At 41.5% G+C, this 13,921-nt stretch overlaps 1 protein-coding gene across 2 annotated transcripts in view; it reads right to left on the reverse strand.

Annotated features, from left to right (window-relative positions):
* The window catches only part of CLIC5 (CLIC family member 5), a 66,250-nt gene that overhangs the window by 42,065 nt on the left and 10,264 nt on the right, over positions 1–13,921 (reverse strand). Inside the window, exon 1 of one of the 2 annotated variants that reach the window (XM_088520120.1) lies at positions 6,689–7,077. The exons of the other annotated variant lie outside the window; for it this stretch is intronic. Coding sequence (XP_088376246.1) covers positions 6,689–6,751 — 63 coding nt within the window. The 5' untranslated portion in view covers positions 6,752–7,077. Of the gene's footprint in view, positions 1–6,688; positions 7,078–13,921 lie in introns of those variants that run through there. 2 annotated transcript variants of the gene reach the window in all.

Below are 13,921 nucleotides of genomic sequence, written 5' to 3' on the forward strand. Positions count from 1 at the left end.
GCTAGTGCAGCACTGATGGGAATTGTTTGCTGATATCTGCCAGATTTTAAAGAATTAAGCGTCATATGAGCATTCAGTTTTAGCCTAGCCTTTCTTGGAAAGGATCCCTGTGTATTTTTGGGATGCTATGTCAAGTGATCTCAGTGACATTTACTGTGCTGGAATAGCCTCTGCAAAGCCATATATTGATGATAAACGTTTCCCAAGGACACTTACTGGAGCTTCACTGTCATCGCTGAACCATGACACAACAACCTGTGAGCCTGACGAGCTATATGCTGCTTGTCCAGAGATGGAAAAAGTGCTATCTGCAGCTAAAGATAGAGCACCCAAACGATACTGACAGCTATTTCTAAGCTCAAGCAATAATAATGATGGATTTCACCAGTTCTTCGCCATCCATATGTTAGAATCAACGCACTATATTTGCCTGATTTAACTATGGAACTCAGAAAAACTGGACTCAAAGGAAGGAATTAGTAGGTAGATTTTAAATATGAGATACTAAATATCCTTAAAGTGAGGTTTCTCAAAACGTGCAAGTTGGACCAACTCTGCTGCCATTGAACTCATCAGCAGAAATCTCATCAGCTTTAATACTAATAGTATATGACCCATTCTGAATGTTTCTGAAGCTTTACCCACACTAATTATGAATCCAATTTAGAAAAGCATTCAGGGAAATAATGTCTACGCATATTCAGCAAAGTACTTAAGCATGTTTCATTTTAATCAGCTGTTTTGGTCCACTTAACATCTTCAAATGCCATCAAGTTCAACAAAAAACTAGTAGTCATGGCCATTTATATTAAAACAAAAGATTGCAGCAGGCAATGGTGCAATTCACCTTCAGTCATACACTAAGGATCAGATCATGTAGTTAGGTGAAAGATACTTAGGTGAAAAACCTCTTTAAGTGGAGATGCATAAATCCAGTTTTCCAATTGATTCTAAAAGCATCCCAGACTAGGTACAAGATGGCAAGAATAGTAATCTATCCCAGCAGCTCCTTTTATAAACTTGGCCTACTAAAACTGTTTACTGTTTGTCTAATTTTTCCTCCAGTGAGACACCTGTCTTGACATAAGACAAAATCTGAAAATTCTCAAAGAGAAAAAACAGACATGCAGACACATAGCTGTATAACATGGACTAAAGCCTCTATAGAGTCTTGGTTTTCTTCATCACAGGGAAAAAATAAACAACTTCTAATTTAAAAAACATTTGCGGGACTTCTATTCATTAATTTATTGAATTATACTTTGTTAACAATGTAAGATTAAAACAAAACTAGATATTGCCAACACAGATGTTTTCCCCTTGATTCTATACGTGCAAGTGTCTGGATTACCAATAAAGCTTGTAAATTTGGTCACCTTAATATAGATCCACCAGGCCAGCATACTACAAGACCAGACTGCTTCTCTCAGGCAACTGATGGAGACTGGGGGGACACGGTTATCCCGAAGGAAGTTTGGAAGGGATGTGTCCATGCAGCCCTCCAACTGCTGGATAAGTCAAAAACAGTTAAAAATGAAAGAGCCTGAATAACACCCAGGCTCACAACAGCCTCCTGTCAGAAGCCCCATGCACTGCATGGGAAGGTGTCTCTGTCTGAAAACTGAAAAACTTGGCAAATCACCTGCCCTAGGAGCCAGAAAAATGTTCTTGGTTATCACGGAGCACCAGAAAGGCTGAACCAGACATTTTGGTCTCATGCTTCTTCCTTGCTTTTTGCTTTTTATTATTTCCTTTCTACCAAGGAAGTTTTGCTAAATATAGAAACAATTTTGTATGGAAGCCAAAACCTGACTTCATAATAGCCAGGAAAATATGAAGCTTCTTAAGAACTAGGAAAGAACTTTGTGCTTTCCAGATTTGATTGTGATTTCCACTCTAGCATCAGAATATTTATTGGGGGAAGTCTATGAATCAAATAAATTGAAGAGCTTGGATTTTTACAATGAGTTAAGAGGATTCTACCAAGTCTGTGACTTTAAGGATTCTGGTTTGTAAAACCATTATATTCTACTGCCTTTTGATAACCGCTGAAAGTTGGAACTAAATCTAGTCTCTCATCAGAGTGATTTTCCTACCTTAAAACAAACCTTAATAGTAGGGAAGAATTGTTTTTACTAAGAGCATCTTTCTTTACTTGTATCTTTTTTTTTTTCATTATAGCTGGTGACCAAAATGCTAAGTAGGGTTAGTTTGAAATTGCCTGATGGCAGAGAGAATTTAATAAATAAATAAATAAAATCCAGAAATGTACAAAAAGGAATCCCAAAGTGCACAAAATGTTTGCACCTTCCTGCTCCTTCTGGGATAATTTATGCCCAAAGGAAAGGCAGAAGAGCACCTAGGCCCTACTGAGAGCAAGGTCTGAGGTGATTCATGGGTTTGGGCAGAGCCTGTCAATCAGCAGGAGGATCTCTGCCTGACCAATGCATTCAGTCATCATGAGGGTGGTGATGAGTTTTGCCACTGTTTTTAAACCTACTCCTAAGAGACCCCTCAAACATCCCAGTATGACTCCGAGGCATCTGCAGGCTCTGCTGTTTGCTCATGTGCCTGTTTCAGTCCAAGAAATGAAACTTGGACATGAGCAAGGGATCACGGGTGCCTCGCATTTCATTTCCTGGCGCTGGGAAACCATGAGCACACTAGGTCTCCAACCCCTCTGTGACAACCCTCCGACAGCAAATGACTTTTGAGGGTGTTACGAACACTGTGACAACATTAGGCCTTGAGCCTTGGCTGATATTCTATCCGTGTGATACTCCCCACATGTCTTTGCACTATCTGCTCATGCACAACTCAGATCCTCTCAACTCCTGATGTCTTTGGCATGTTGCAGCCTTATGCCTTAAATTGGTAAGTGACAATATATTTAATGGATGAGTTGGTGAGTGTGGAACTTGGAGGTCCCTGTGAGGTGTAAGTTTGCTTTCAGTTAGCACACAGCTCTATGTTTTCTGTGGATGGGAGCTCAGAATGATCACATTGGAACATTTTGTGAAGTAAAAGCTAACATTTATCAAGCAAAAGCTCCTCAAACACCGATCTGATGAACGTACCTAAAATATTAATCATTCAATATCATGACAATGGTTGCAAAAATAACTGTCTGCCTACCTCCCTACTCATTTTATTACCCTAACATGATGATACTACTGTCTTTAGAGTATCAAAAATATTCATTATTATATATTTTCTTATTCAGTATTCAGGAAGATATTTTTGATGAAATGTACTGTGGACAATTTGTGCGGCTTATTTGCTTTCCAGACTGCATTCATCCTGAGCAATGCAAAACGACAGCTGTACTATCGAGTTTTGTTGTTTTTGTAATGTTTTGTTTTCCGTGTTTACAACATACTCCCCTTGAAAATAACTTTCTAGCAGTAATTTTATTATTGTAATTATGAAATGTATCCAGGCACCTATTCACTGCAAAAGAAAAAGGAATCGTAAAAGTTCAGTGATCCCTATGCATTTTAACAATATGTATTTCAACAGTCTCCAAAAAGAGTATCATTTCAGGTTAGTCATTATATTCGAGCGTAGTACAAGACTGTCAGAAAAAAGCTGTATATACCTTTCATCAGAGTGTCAAAGAGCAGTATTCTGCTTTTCCAGCACCTGGAGAATTAAAATTAACCCAACAAGCTGGGTGAAGGAGAGCGCAAGTGCTCCCTCCTGATGGTTCCTCTCTTGAAGCTGGTACTGCCGACTTCTCTCCCTGCCACAGAACAGGCCTCTCCTCCAGCAGCCCCTTCCAATTCCTTGTCAAACAAGTTTACGGAGGGAATTGCTGCTGGAGAGCGTCAGCGTTGGCAGCAGGCAGAGCTACACAAACTGCAGACCCAATTAAAGCGGCACCAGCTCCCCGTCAGGCTTCACCACCCCTCAGGTTTGCCCTGTTCCTCTCCTCGCATCCTGACCCAGATTTGGGTGCTGGGAGGAAAGCAATCAGTTTACAACAACAACAACAAAAAATTCACAACAAAACCAAACAAATGCTTGTTAAAAAAAGATCATTTCACAGATCCAGGTCATGGCAGAGTTAGAGAAACACTGGACTCAATGGTGATGCTAATAAATAGGTGTGATAACCACCTAACCTGTCTCTGCCACAATAGTTTAAATATCTGTGTTTTAAAGTACTGCTGGTGCTGCCCAGGCAATCTGCATAGCTCGGCAGCTATCGAACCTGCATTAGGTTACAGCCCTGCTCTTTTGTTTACAACCATCTCTCTACTTGTCTTTCTAAGGCTTCTCCTCTTCTGGTTCTTAAGCAGAAAGAGGGAACAGAGCAATTGTGTAACATTTTTTTTCTTTTTTTACCTGAGACACAAGCTGCTTTTAATAGCTACTTCATGGTGGGTGAAACACAGATCTTTTCTGGATCACGCCTGCTTACTGAACATACAGATCACAACCACTATCTTATACTTATCACTGGCTTTCATTCAAGGATAGAGATCTGAATCCTTTTTCTTGAGTGAAATATTGAGACTACAAAGTCAAATGATGAAGTTGACCCAATTGACCTCACTGACCCAATATCTCCTGTTAATAGAACCGTCGCCAAGTGCAGTCCAGTATTTTTTAGGTTTTCAAATAGTTCCAGTGCCTTGTACTCATCTAGAAATTGCCACTGTTTTTCTTTTTTCCAATCTTAGACAGAGGTGCCTTCTTTGCAGATTCTCACCTGGATCAGCTTTCCTGTTTACCTCCCTTTACTACCATGCTATCCTTTTAAATTTCATGCTCTAATGGCGTTTTCATCTATTAATATGTCTCTTAAATTCTCCTACTTTCACCTTTTAGCTTTTCTTTTATTTGTTCTCATATTGAGCTGTACATTTTTATACTCTTGTCATAATCTTTAGTGTTCAACTTTTTTTAGACTTTTAATTAAATTAAATGGCACATTTCCAAAACTTGCGGAGCTGAAAATTTTTAGCCTAGATGGAAAGTCTCAAGGATGATACTAATTTGGTGATAGACACCTAATTCGTTTGCTCTGGCCCTGCAGATTATGAGTTTTATGCAAGAGTCTCTATGAAATCCTATACTGTGCATTATGCAGGAAATCATCGACTACTAAGAATGTTCTCTCAGGGGCTATAAATCTTGAGATGATGGCATAGCTCAGTTGAATTCAGTTAATGTTTTGCTGCTAACTTTTATGGTGCCAGAATTTCACACAGTGAATCTGGAAAAGGGTCTTCATTTCAACAGCTGATGCTAGTCCACAAGCACATCACATGCACATCACACGTATCCATATCTACCTCAACAAAATATTGTAGGCACTTACACAAATCACTAATTAAAGACTTACATTCATACATTTGTGATGACAAGGCTGCCATAAAATCTTATTAAGCTATTTGTGATCCCACAGACATCTCCACTCACCTCTGTAGAAAGAGCTTGCAGTGAAAGGTTATCAGGATGCATGGACCACTGCAGGTGCCTTTTAAAACACTAAGCTTTGCCCAGGGATCTGTTGGGCAGGTAGGAACCAAGAGTTCTTGTGCATTCTCTAGCTGTTAAGGAAAAAGATCTCTGCACTGGCTCATTCAGAAAGGCTGTATTTGAACTGGTTGGTTTTGGAAGATGCATGAAGAGGCTATGTATATGCACTAGGGACGAGGCTTGCATTTCAGCCTCAAAGCCCCAAATATCCTTCATGGAGTACAAGGCAACCGTATGTACCCTGGACCTGGCAGAAGGGAGGAGTTGGAATTTGTTTCCCAGTCATTTGGTACTCTATTGGCAAGTGCCACATACAACTCCCACATATTAATAATAATCCTGTCAGTTTACAGAGCTGGTTCAGGCTTGGAAAGGCCAAATACCCAGGCTTCATATGGGCACAGTGGATTTCAGCCTAGATGTACATAAAGGCCTTGAAATGTGCTCTGAGCATCAAAAAATCTGAGCTCTTCGATGGGGCAGAGTTTGCATGAAGTTTGCTATTAATAAGGTCGCATGAATTACAGGTTTGAACTATGCTATTAATTTTAACAGAAAGACTTCCCCAGCCCAAGACCAACAGACGCACCAAATTTGAAACATTCTGAAATCCTATAGTAAGTGTACTTATTTTTATATATTTTCATTTTGGGGGTTTCTGTCTTCAGATACCTTGGTATAGAACAAGAATGAGCTGAAGGTGGTAACATGGAGTGAAAAAATGATTTATTTTTCAGAAAGAAGAATAGGCTTTTTCCAGGGAATAGTCTACCAACTTCACTCAGCCCTTTTTGTTTTAGGAGCTGCTAGGGCTTCAGCCCTGACAGCCTCTGACAAGGTACCAAATCACGCTCAGCTTGTCACCCTCTTCTTCCCAGAAATGAAAAAGAAGTCAGGATTCTCAGTGGGAAAGCCTGGCACTGGAGATGTCATACATGCAGGCAGCAGCAGGCTAACAATAACAGAACAAACTCTCGAGGAGAGCACTCACAGGAAAATAAAAGCAGCCCGACTTTCCCTTAACAGCATTACCTAATTCTAATGTTACGAAGGACAAAGCAGCACGAACGTGTTTGCAAGAGATAACGGGGCTGTCAAAGAACCGTCTCCATGCGGTGCCAGGAAATTAAAGTTTGATTATTAAATAGGAGCCCAGAGGACCCGAGCGCTACACGAGGGTCCAGTGCACAGGGCGACTTACCTTCACGAACAGCTCGATCTCGGGGTCCTTTCCCTCCCCATTTGTGGGAACATAATCTGTCATCTTCCACCCCCCCAAGGCTAGAAGCTGGTCTCTTATAGCAGGAGGCGAAAGGCGTTTCAGCCAGCAGCTGCCTGAGGGTTTCGCTCTTGAAGGGCTCCCACAACGCTTTCAAAACATCGTTCGCAAGGATAAGACTCCACAGCAGTGGAGGAAATAACTTTCCAAGTTAATTAAAAAGAAAGAAAGGAAAAAAATTCAGAGCTAGCAGAGAAACAGCCCTCGTTGTGCCTGTGCAGTTCTTCAGAGCAACAAGTGCTGCTGTGCTCGGTACAGGATCCTCATCTGTCAGAGTGCAGCGCTCCCAGCCCAAAATAGCCCTGGGCATAAAAAAAGAGGGTGGAGACTCGCAGGGGAGGAGACAAGCTCTGGTACCTAGCACAGGAGCAAATAAATAGTTCGGCTCTCCGCGTTTTCTGTTTCAGCTGCTCCCTCCCTTGCGCTGCTGCACTGGTAAAAAGAGAGCAGGAAGAGGCTGGCAGCAGGTTGGTGTCATTGCTTTAAGCAGCCGCTGTGTTTTGTCTGCTGATCAGAAAGGTGCCTGTCCTGCTCCTTAGCTCTTCAGAATCCTGACGTCCTTATTGCTTCAAATGGTAGGAGGGGGAAAACAAAAGGAGCCTAGTTTTGGTGGTTGTGCTTGTGCAAAGGGTGTGCAGAAAAGCAGGGCTCTGCACAGGAGAAAACCACTGCATGAGAAACAGAGCGGTGCAGAAGTGAGAGCACTGGTGCTACAGGTCTGGTGAAGAGCCAAGGTGCTGGGGAATAGGGTTAAGCAGAACAAGAAGTAAGAGCTACAAGGCCTTGGGAACAGAAAATATTTGGGTCCCATAACTATTTCTTGACCTGCCCCTCTGTGTATTAATAGCAGAGCGGGAGAAGTGATGATATGCAGGGAGTATGGAAGAAAACTCTTTAAGAGGCCTCTTTCTTACTGACACGCTGCCGTCACCTGCCCTGCCTCCCTTCTGCCAGTGTCTTGTGTGACTCAGAGGTCACGTCGCAGGTGGCACAGGCCACAGGGCTGACACAACCTCGAGGCACGAGGAAGGGCGAGCTGGGGTGAGGAAGGACCTGGGTAAGGTCTCTCCCTGGTGGGGAGAGCACCTGGTTCTTCCAGGCCGCGAGTCACAGCCGAGCTCATCTGGCTGCTCCTCTGCCCCGCTCGCCCCAGGGACTCCTCATTGCAGCCCAGCCCTGCAGGAACCCCCTGGGCTACATTTTTGCCTTTCTGCCCTGAAAGGCCCCTTTCTTCCCCATCCTCTGGGCCTGTTTGAGAACTGGAACAGCTCCTTCTCGCACACTGGGAGGTGACTGGGACAACCTGCAGGCAGGAGCTGTCATTGCCAGACAAACCAAACTTGAGCAACCGGGCCAAGGAGCAGCCCTACCTTCCACTCCAGCCATCCCAGGACCTTCTAGGTGTTGCTTTGACACGATCATACACTTATCTTTCCTACAGGCGTTCCTAGCTGGGCACTCCCAGGATAATCTTTAATTCCCTCCTATGATCTCTGGGCGTTTGACTTGCACCCACAGAAGCAGCATCGAGCAGCTTGACACCTTTCTGGGCCAGCACTATGAGAACTGGTGTTGCGTGAGCCACTGAAATAGTTAAAAAAGGAAATCTCGTTACTCTGCTGCAACTGCAATTACAGCATAATCAACATCGTAATTAGCGTAAAAGTGTGCTTATGGTCTTCCAGCTCTAATTAGCGCTCATTCAAATAACTGGAAGGTTAACTATAAGAGAATTAAGTGTTATTACTCCTTTGATTTCAAAAATTCACATGTAATTTTGGACTAGGTACATTAATTACCAAACATTTATAGTATAATTATTCTTAGGCACGCAGGCAAACTTTCAAGGACATGGACTAAGTGTATTTACATGCAGCAAAAAGAAGCATTGCACTGTGGTTACATATAACACTTACAGAAGTCTGCCAAAAAGATAATTATAGTCGCAGGATTTCTAAAATGCCTCCATAAATAATATATTATCACCTGCTGTTCGTAAGCTTTTACTTTTGCTGAAAATTTTGTTTTCCTGAAGTGCCTCATGTGAAAGCGTAATTTCCCTTTAACGGTTGCTCCTGGAATCCACGGGAAGTGGGTCATCTTGATTGAGGTTACCTGGAGCTTCAGCCTCATTGCCAACACTGTTCTGACACAGGGAAGTATTTGGAACAATTTATATCACACAGCAGCTCCGCAAGAAAACCCTGCCAGCTCTGAAGAACAGTCAGGAGGAAATACCATTAATCCTAAACCAAAACGTTTAAATTCAATCAACATACAAGGGATCAGCACTTCTAAAAGGTGATTCATCTGACCTATTTAGATGTCTATTTTAGAAGGAAGTAACTTGTGCTCTGGAAGTACCTATTTTTTTCCACTGGTGACAAAAGGAGCCCGAGGTAACAAGCTCAGGTATAGACACAATGGTCCAACAGATCCCACCGCAGTTACAGAGTCACAGAATGGTGGAGGTTGGAAAGGACCTCTAGAGATCATCTAGACCAATCCTCCTGCTCAAGTAGGGTCACCTAGAGCACGTGGCACTGGATCGTGTCCAGGAGGGTTTTGAAAATCTCCGGAGAAGGAGATTCCAAACCTCTCTGGGCAGCCTATTGCAGTCACGAAGTTTTTCTTCAAATTCACATGGAACGGGTCAGACACCATGTGCTTCAAGATGCTTCTGGGCAGCAGAGTTGTCTGCCATGAGACACCATCTTGCACTCACCTCCTACCCAAGGCTTAAACTAGGGTGCTCCGAGGCAACAAAAGACGACGTATGAGAAAGCTACACCACAAACATGGTGTTGTAGCTGTGCTTTTAGGTATGCAAGGAGAGAACAATCCAGCCTACCTCTGATTTTCAGAAATCTCGAAGTAAAATCTCTAGAAGAGACCCCATGCTTCAAATTTATGCCTGCTAATACTAAGCATGATCTCAAGCACTCCTGACAAAATGAAAACTTAGAAGCAAGCCTGTTTGATTACAAGGCATCTAATTAAGTGGAAGTGAATGCAAAAAAAAAGCATACCAAGGAACAGTTTTCTGTAGGAAAGGACCTGCTGGAGACCATTTCCTTTATTCCTTTCAGCTGGATTCTGTGAGATGCTTGCTTACTTTTTCACTCATGAGGGTTAAGAGAAAAGAAAAGGGTAGTTATTTTCTTAAACTAGATGCTCAGCTCCAAGCAAAACAGAGTCCTGGTGTGTTTCTTATGCTGTGTTTCTTAAAATGGATTCTGAAAGCTTAATTTAAGATAAACATTGCAGGAGGCAGTGAGTAGGAGGAGATATATATCTACATACATATGTAAATATATACACACACACATATATAAAAAAATATTCCAGAAGTTTATTCATGCATTTACAGCTTTGCTGTCATATAAAACCGACTTATCACTTACACCTTCATGGAACCTTTTTTAGTATAATGGTTGTTATTCTCTAGATGGCTCTGTTTTGTGCTATGAAATCAGTTCTTTCTTCTGTTCTAAAGGTAAGATATTGATAAATAATTAGTGCACTCTCATTTTACTGCAGAGAATAAGTGGCTTAGTTCGAGCTATCATTTTCTCACAAGTCAGAAGAAGCAGAGGCTTTGAGTTACGCACAAGAACATTAGGTACTGAATGAGGTTTATGAGGTATATAAATGAATATGACCATGTCACCCCATTAATAAAAGAACAGCACCAGAAAAACCCTGCCACATCATCACGTAAGGCCTCTTATTGTGGGTGAGCTCTGAGGTACTATCAGCTTTCACAGGCCTGATCCAAGCCTCACTTCCAGCAAAGATTTGCCCTGAGGAGGTGACTCAGAGGCCAAGAACCCAGCGTGTAACTCTAGCACTGCGGTCACTAACGGGCGGCCAGGTCGCCAAGAGGGATCAGTGCACAGAGCGCGTCCCCCCGGCTCGCTTGCCGCTGCCACCCATTTCGCTCCGTCGGAGAAGCATGTTTAAAAAAAATAACAGTAAACCTTTCCTGGAAACCAGAAACATGGCTTTTCACAGTGTGGATAGTTTCCATCATGGACTTTTTTTTTAAAAAAAAAGGAAGTAAAATCTTGATTCTGCTGCAGTAAATGGTATTTGGGGCTGTAATTTTTGCCTAACAATTACTTAACTGCTAAATTCTCCCAAAGGGGTGCAGCTGAGCAGCAAAAGCAGAACTACTCAGCCACCCTGTTTGATCAGGTTATGAAAAAAATATCTTCTGGGGACATTTTTGAGTTATTTGTCATTGACAACTGCTTTTAACATCATTGCGTACTAGTAGCTTTGATGTGTTACCTATTTAAAAATGTAAGAAACTATAAAACCTAGAATAAAATTTAAATTTCCCTTTGAACTACAACATGACACTCTCTCAGTCTTCAGGAAAATCAAGGAATTTGCCTCAAATATTTAGGCCACCATTGTAGCCACTAGCTACAGAAGTTACCTTTTACAGGAGCTCTCTTTTTGCATTTAATAAAAATGCACCATTTTTGTTTTGACAGTCTCTAAATAAAATCAACATTTACCAAAATGTCAGACTGCTAAGAATCAACTCAGACAGGAGTTCAGCAGGAGAAGTTATTTTCCAAAAGCATGAAATTATTTTAATGTATAATTATGTTTTTTTTATGGAGGCAACATCAAACTTTGCTGTAATACTAAAAAGTATTAAAACTTCAATAAAAAAAAATCTGCTCAATGTGAAGGGGATTTAATTGTGAATAATTATCTCACTGTTCTTATTGAGACAGCCAGAGCTGAACATGCACTGGGAAGTGGAGCTTCAAAGTTACCAAATCATCTCTTAATGTATTTGTTAAGAGAGGCAGATGTTTCTTTATTTTACTATCAACCCAAAGCTGGCATTTCAATTAAAAGAAAAAATGTTCCAGTGAAGACAGAGAACGCTCTGGAAAGTGGTATCATAGAGGGTATTATAGAGGGCAATACAGATCTTCTAGACTTAATAAACTAGTAACATAAAACATTAACACCAAGTAGTGTGATGAGTATCCATTGTTGTTAAATCACTGCTGTCATAGAAATACACTATTATACTTAGAAGTCTGTAACAGTGTAAATAATGTATATTCTTGTCTTAATTCATGTGTCTTACCAGAATTTAGATTATTTCTGATCATTTATTGGTGTGTTCCTTGTACTAAATTAGGTCTAACTTAATTACAGTTTGTACCAGAAACATGCAAGGGGGATGAACTCCCCCACGCGAAAGACCAGCACACAACATACAGCTCAAATCCCATTTAAGGAATTGATATATACAGAAAAAGCTTCAAAGTGACATGTGTATCTATACAGATCTCATTTATACTTTGATCTCTCCCAGTAAATAAGGCCCAGCTTCCAGAGATTTCGGAGTTTCACACTAGTCAAATTTAGCAGTGTCACATAAAGCCATGAACTACCTGCCCAGCAGATGTCACACATGGATCCCTGCCCAGCAGGTTACTGTTTCCCCAAGAACATATGTACTGCTGGGCTAAGAGAGGGACTCTGGTTTATGGCTCCCTGATAAACCCACATATTAATTGTGAAATAGCAGGTTTCAACACATTTGTACCTCCATATGAGGATGAACTTCTTTCCTGTGAGGGTGACAGAGCCCTGGAACAGGCTGCCCAGAGAGGTTGTGGAGTCTCCTTCTCTGGAGATCTTCCAAACCCACCTGGATGCCACCCTGTGCCACGTGCTCTAGGTGACCCTGCTGGAGCAGGGGGGTTGGACTAGATGATCTCTAGAGGTCCCTGCCAACCTTAACCGTTCTGTGATTCTGTGTGATTCTTTTTAGCGGCAAAGTTAAACCTCTCTATGCATTAGGGTCTAGCTCATCACTGCTAATGCTGTATGCCAGCAGCTAAAGAAATAGGCAGCTTGATGATCTGGATCCTTGCAGGCAGCTGTACAACTTCTCCATTCTTCTTAGGAAATTGCCCTCATTCATTTTTCATTTCAACTCTTGAAACTTTTGTGAAGAAGTTTCCAAAAAGGTTGTCAGTGAACAAGCACATTTTTCTTAGTTCATCACATCACCATTCCTTTAATAACAGCATGATTTTTAATTCCTTTTTTCTTCAGTGTAAGGTTCAACTGAAGTTGATTTGGTTATACCCTATCTTCATTTTTCTTTACTCAGGGATCCTCTTCACTACAGAATTAACACAGGTGACCAGCATGAATCCAAGTAGCATGGTTAGCTACACACAGACGTGAGCCTCTCTCCTGTAATTACACTTTTAAGCTATTAGAATTTCACTGGTGGCAATTACAACCCTGAACAGGTAATCAGAACTTCCAAAGATGCATCCCACCATTGTTTGTCCTGTCTTAGTCTTTCTCAGTGAATTATCATTATCTGTCTTCCTAGCAACTCAGCAAGAATTAGGATGACTACCAGCATTTAGATGGTTTAGTTTATGCCTTACCTTAAAGTAGATGGCCCAAGCTTAATAAAAGCAGCCCAAAGGTTCAAAATATAAGCCAGAAAGGTCAGAGTGAAAGAACCACTGAACTCACATGAGTGGTTTTCCTTACAAGAAATCCTTCCTTTTACTGAAAGAAGTTGGTGGCAATTCTAAAAGAGCTCTCATTTAAATCAGTCAGAATTGGGAATAGTGGACAATGTAAGAGTTTTCCACTCAAATGGAAGATTTGCCGTATTTGTTTGCATCTTTTCACTAAATCATAAGATTTCTAGAGTGCATGTCAGGTATTGCTTGCCCTTGGTCCCTGGTTGTGATACCAGGAAGGAAGTTCATAGATCATCGAAATGTCAACGCACCCGGCCAGCTTTTCGGGCTCACTGTTCTCACCCTGATGACAATTACTGATACAAATGGACTAGGTCATGCTGAGAGACCTACATCAATTCATAAAACACTAATGAGCTCCTGAGGCCTTTGCTCGGCATTAGCAATTTCCATCCAGTCCTGGCCAAGCAGCAAATGGCTGTTCATGTCATAATAATTGATAAATATATATAAAGGTACTGCATGATGTTAACAAAAGCTTAAATCCCACTCTAGAGGACAGCAGCAATAAGAGACTCTTAGATCATATCCTGGCTGCGTGTTACACACTAAAAAAGGTAACTTTCAGAGAGGAAAGGCCAAGAACTTTGGGTCCTCTCAGCTCTAT

Source organism: Tinamus guttatus, unplaced genomic scaffold (genome assembly GCF_059628265.1).
Source record: "Tinamus guttatus ecotype Peru unplaced genomic scaffold, ASM5962826v1 Tinamus_guttatus_pri_ptg000080l, whole genome shotgun sequence".
Classification (NCBI taxonomy): domain Eukaryota; kingdom Metazoa; phylum Chordata; class Aves; order Tinamiformes; family Tinamidae; genus Tinamus; species Tinamus guttatus.